Source organism: Merops nubicus, unplaced genomic scaffold (genome assembly GCF_000691845.1).
Source record: "Merops nubicus isolate BGI_N331 unplaced genomic scaffold, ASM69184v1 scaffold14120, whole genome shotgun sequence".
In the NCBI taxonomy this organism is placed as follows: Eukaryota; Metazoa; Chordata; class Aves; order Coraciiformes; family Meropidae; genus Merops; species Merops nubicus.
In genome coordinates this window covers 22,797-26,136 of record NW_008583629.1, presented here as the reverse complement: position 1 = coordinate 26,136, position 3,340 = coordinate 22,797, and the positions used below count along the sequence as shown (strand labels likewise).

The 3,340-nt window shown below is 55.7% G+C and overlaps 1 protein-coding gene across 1 annotated transcript; it reads right to left on the bottom strand.

Annotated features, from left to right (window-relative positions):
* Nucleotides 1-4: 4 nt before the first annotated feature.
* Nucleotides 5-2,899, bottom strand: LOC103774160 (solute carrier family 22 member 13-like; the record flags this gene model as incomplete). The annotated part of the gene is made up of 5 exons (XM_008941550.1): nucleotides 2,528-2,899; nucleotides 1,444-1,547; nucleotides 665-819; nucleotides 379-547; nucleotides 5-32 (listed from the first exon to the last, which is right to left on the bottom strand). Coding segments are annotated over exons 1-5 (828 nt in total), but the record flags the coding sequence as incomplete, so codon positions are not given.
* Between the last annotated feature and the right edge of the window lie 441 nt (nucleotides 2,900-3,340).

The window sequence follows — 3,340 nt, the reverse complement described above, 5'->3', positions numbered from 1 at the left end:
TCACCAGCCACCGTGCGGATTCTGGTAACACCCTGCCAAGGAGATGAAATTGGGGGATGCTGCTTTGAGCTGTTGAGTTTCCCCAGAAAGCATCCCCCCTGTGACCACGTCCAGCAAGCAAGGGGCATCACATGCAATGGAGGGTGTCTAAATACTATACATATAGGACACCAAGGCCACATTTGACTTGAAGACCTGTAGCAAACCAGCTGCTGCCTCCAGAGGTGCAGTGCCCCAGGGAGATGTGCCGAGCTCTGCAGAAGTGCCTCCAGATGCTGGGGAAGACCCAGCCTGCTCCTGAGCAGCTGCCTCCTCAGTGCCACCCCTCACACTTGCTGCTCTCGTGTTTACCAGACGTTCTGCCCTGCTTCTGCTTACCAGATGTAGAAGAAAAGGACAAACATTGGAGCAGATCCTGCAATCTCCAGCAGCCTCCAGTTGCGAACACCGTAACTGACTCCAGCCAACACCATCTGCCCAACGGCAGAACAGCAGTGAGAAATAAGCACTGACTTTGGCCGGGAGGAGATACCAACCCACTCTGTAGCTGAGAAGAATAACAGAGGTTCAGGGTCACCCCTTCCAAAACAAGCAGGACTATCTTTTCATATTGCATCTTCTGAGGTCGCACCTGTCTGTCTCGTGGCCAGGGCATCCTACTTACCCAAGGCCAAGGCAGTAATCAGAAGTCCTGACACCGAAGCCCCCACGACACATCTGAAGGCCATGTACACGTATAAATGGGGCACAAAGGCAGTTCCTACACCGAATAAGGCCTGGAGGAAGATGGAGATCAGAAAGGCTGGCCGACGGCCTATGCTGTGGAGGGAGATGGAAGACACGGTTGGCATCTGGAGAGACCTCGTGGGGAAGAGCCCTGGTGGAATACAAAGTGATCTGAGAACCATCCACACCAGTGGGGATTTGATGCCCCAGATCAGACTTGAAGCAGACAGTGGTGGTGGTTCCTCTCTGAGGCAGCCTGTACCCTTCCCTTCAAGGAAGCCATGCCCTTCTCCCTGCCACGTCCCCTCTGTGCCCACAGAGCTGAGGACTTTTCTTTGTGTTACCATGAGCGGAGCAGAGCCCCAAGAAGGAGGACTCCATGCTCTGGTTACCACAGCTGAAGATGGGTCCAGCTCTGTGCCCAAATGTAGATTTCTGGAATTCCTGGAGACACCCATGGGTAGCTGAAACACCAGCTGGGGCTAGACCTCTGGTTCCTGAAGGCCCCTCCCATAAGGGTGTATCTGTCTCCCTCCCTTTTGAACCCTTAGACAGCTACAGACATATCAGGTGGCCCCAGAAGCCCTAGCTAAGAGAAGGGGATCAGGTCCCATGGAGGGAGTATTTCATGCTCCATGCATGGACATTGTGAACTCTCAGCTGGGCTGTCACTGGGTGCTGGGCAGTATCTCTGGGAAGGTGGCTGTGTTTCCTCACCTGTCACTTAGTGGCCCAAAGATGATGGCCCCTAGGAGAAGCCCCGCCATGTAGACAGCCTGGGAGACGTCGTTCAGGTACTTCCTCTCACACACCAGGTCAAACTGAGGGGAGGAAACACAGCTGCTTTCTGAGGGTTCATGGTGGACCCAGGAGTTGGGTGCTCGAGCTCTTGCTCCAGCCCTTGGCAGTAGGAAACCCACCCAGAAGGACAGGGGCCTCCACGGTGTGCACGTAGGACACAAGTCAGAGGTGGGCCAGGCATATGAGGTGCTCAGCCTGCCTCTTCATCACAGTGCACATCTCCCAAATGCTGACACCTGCAGAACTCCCCTCCAGGCCAGGCATCCCCAAGGGAGCCTCCTGGCTGGCAAGTTTTGCTTCCAGTGGGACACTGGAAGAAGAGTCCTAGCAGCTTGCTTCTCTGGCTGCAAAGGCAGGAGATGGTGGAAGGAGGAGGGCAGGAAAGCAGTGTTTTCTCTGGTAAAGGAGGACTGAGTTGTGGGTGGGAAGGGCTGCAGCAGCTGCTGAGGAGCCTCTAGAGAAGCTGGCTGTGGAAAGGACACAGTGCTCCAGGGACCCCAAGGAGCATTTGCAAATGCCAGAGGCTGGAATCTCCTCTGGTTTCAGCTCAGAGCAGAGTACTTGTGAGGAAGTGCTACAGCTGGGAGGAAGGGAAGGAGAGGAGGGCTTGGAACTGGGAGAGGAAAGTTCCAAAGAGGGAGAAGTTGAGGATGCTGACAGAGAGACCCTTTGCTGAACTGCATGGCCCATGGGTTGGGTTGTTACAGCCCTGAAGGTCTCTGGAAGCCCCACAAATATCAACTACAAACCCTTTGGAATGTAAATGTCTCACACCCTCACTGCCTCTGCCTGCGCTCCCCTGGGCATCTACATCACGGTCTTCATGCAATGACCTCCCAAGGACTGCAGCTGCAGTCCCTGTGATGGAGCCAAGCTCCTCCAGTCCCCGGTGTAAATCAGCCTGAGTGCCCCACGGCCAGCACCGGCTTACCCCAGCAGAGGACAGGAGAAGCCCATCCCCTCCCTCCCTCCCTCCCGTCCCGGCAGAGGGGTGACAGACCTCGGTGAGCAGGGAGGGGGGCGGTGCTGAGGGGTACACCCAGCCGCTGCGGCACCCCTCGGTGGCGTTCAGGCCGTAGGCGGCGATGGAGCCCAGGTCCCAGTCCACGGGGCAGTACCTGGAGCACTGCTCGTACGCCCCGTCCGCGCCCCGCGGCAGCGTCAGGTTCAGCTGCTCTTCCTCCGTCAGGTTGGGGCCGACGGCGCGGATCCAGCCCGTGTCACAGTGGTGGGGCACCTCCACCACCATGAACACTTGTCCGATCATTTGGAAAGGGATCAGAAGTTGTGGGAGGGAGATGATCAACACCAGCAACTTCTGGTATCGCCCGAAATCCCCCAGAACGCTTATGAAATCCCCAAACTCAGGCATGGTGACTACATCTACGGCCAGGCTCTGCTAGGGCACCCTGCTTAAATAGGCAGATATTAATGTTTAAACTATGTAAGCACTAAACCCCTAATCAGGTGTGATAAAACGAGCACACGGATCAGCACGTTCATCCACCACAATGATCTATTTCAGTCCTCCAGGGTGTACTTTGTCACCAGGCATTCCCTCCCCGTCCTTGGAGCCAGCACAAAGGTGCCAGAGCATTGCCACTCATGGGGACGAGGGTGGGGACAGCTTCTCTTGCCCCAGAGTATCTCCCCAGGCTTCCTAAAGGCAACAGGACTGCCACCCAAGTTTTCCTCTGAGACATGAAGTTATAACTCTGCAAAGGAGGGCTGATTTTCCTAAGGGTGGTGAGGCAAGCAGTGGATTTGCTGCTCTCATTGATGGCTTAATGGATATATAGCCCATCCTGGAGAT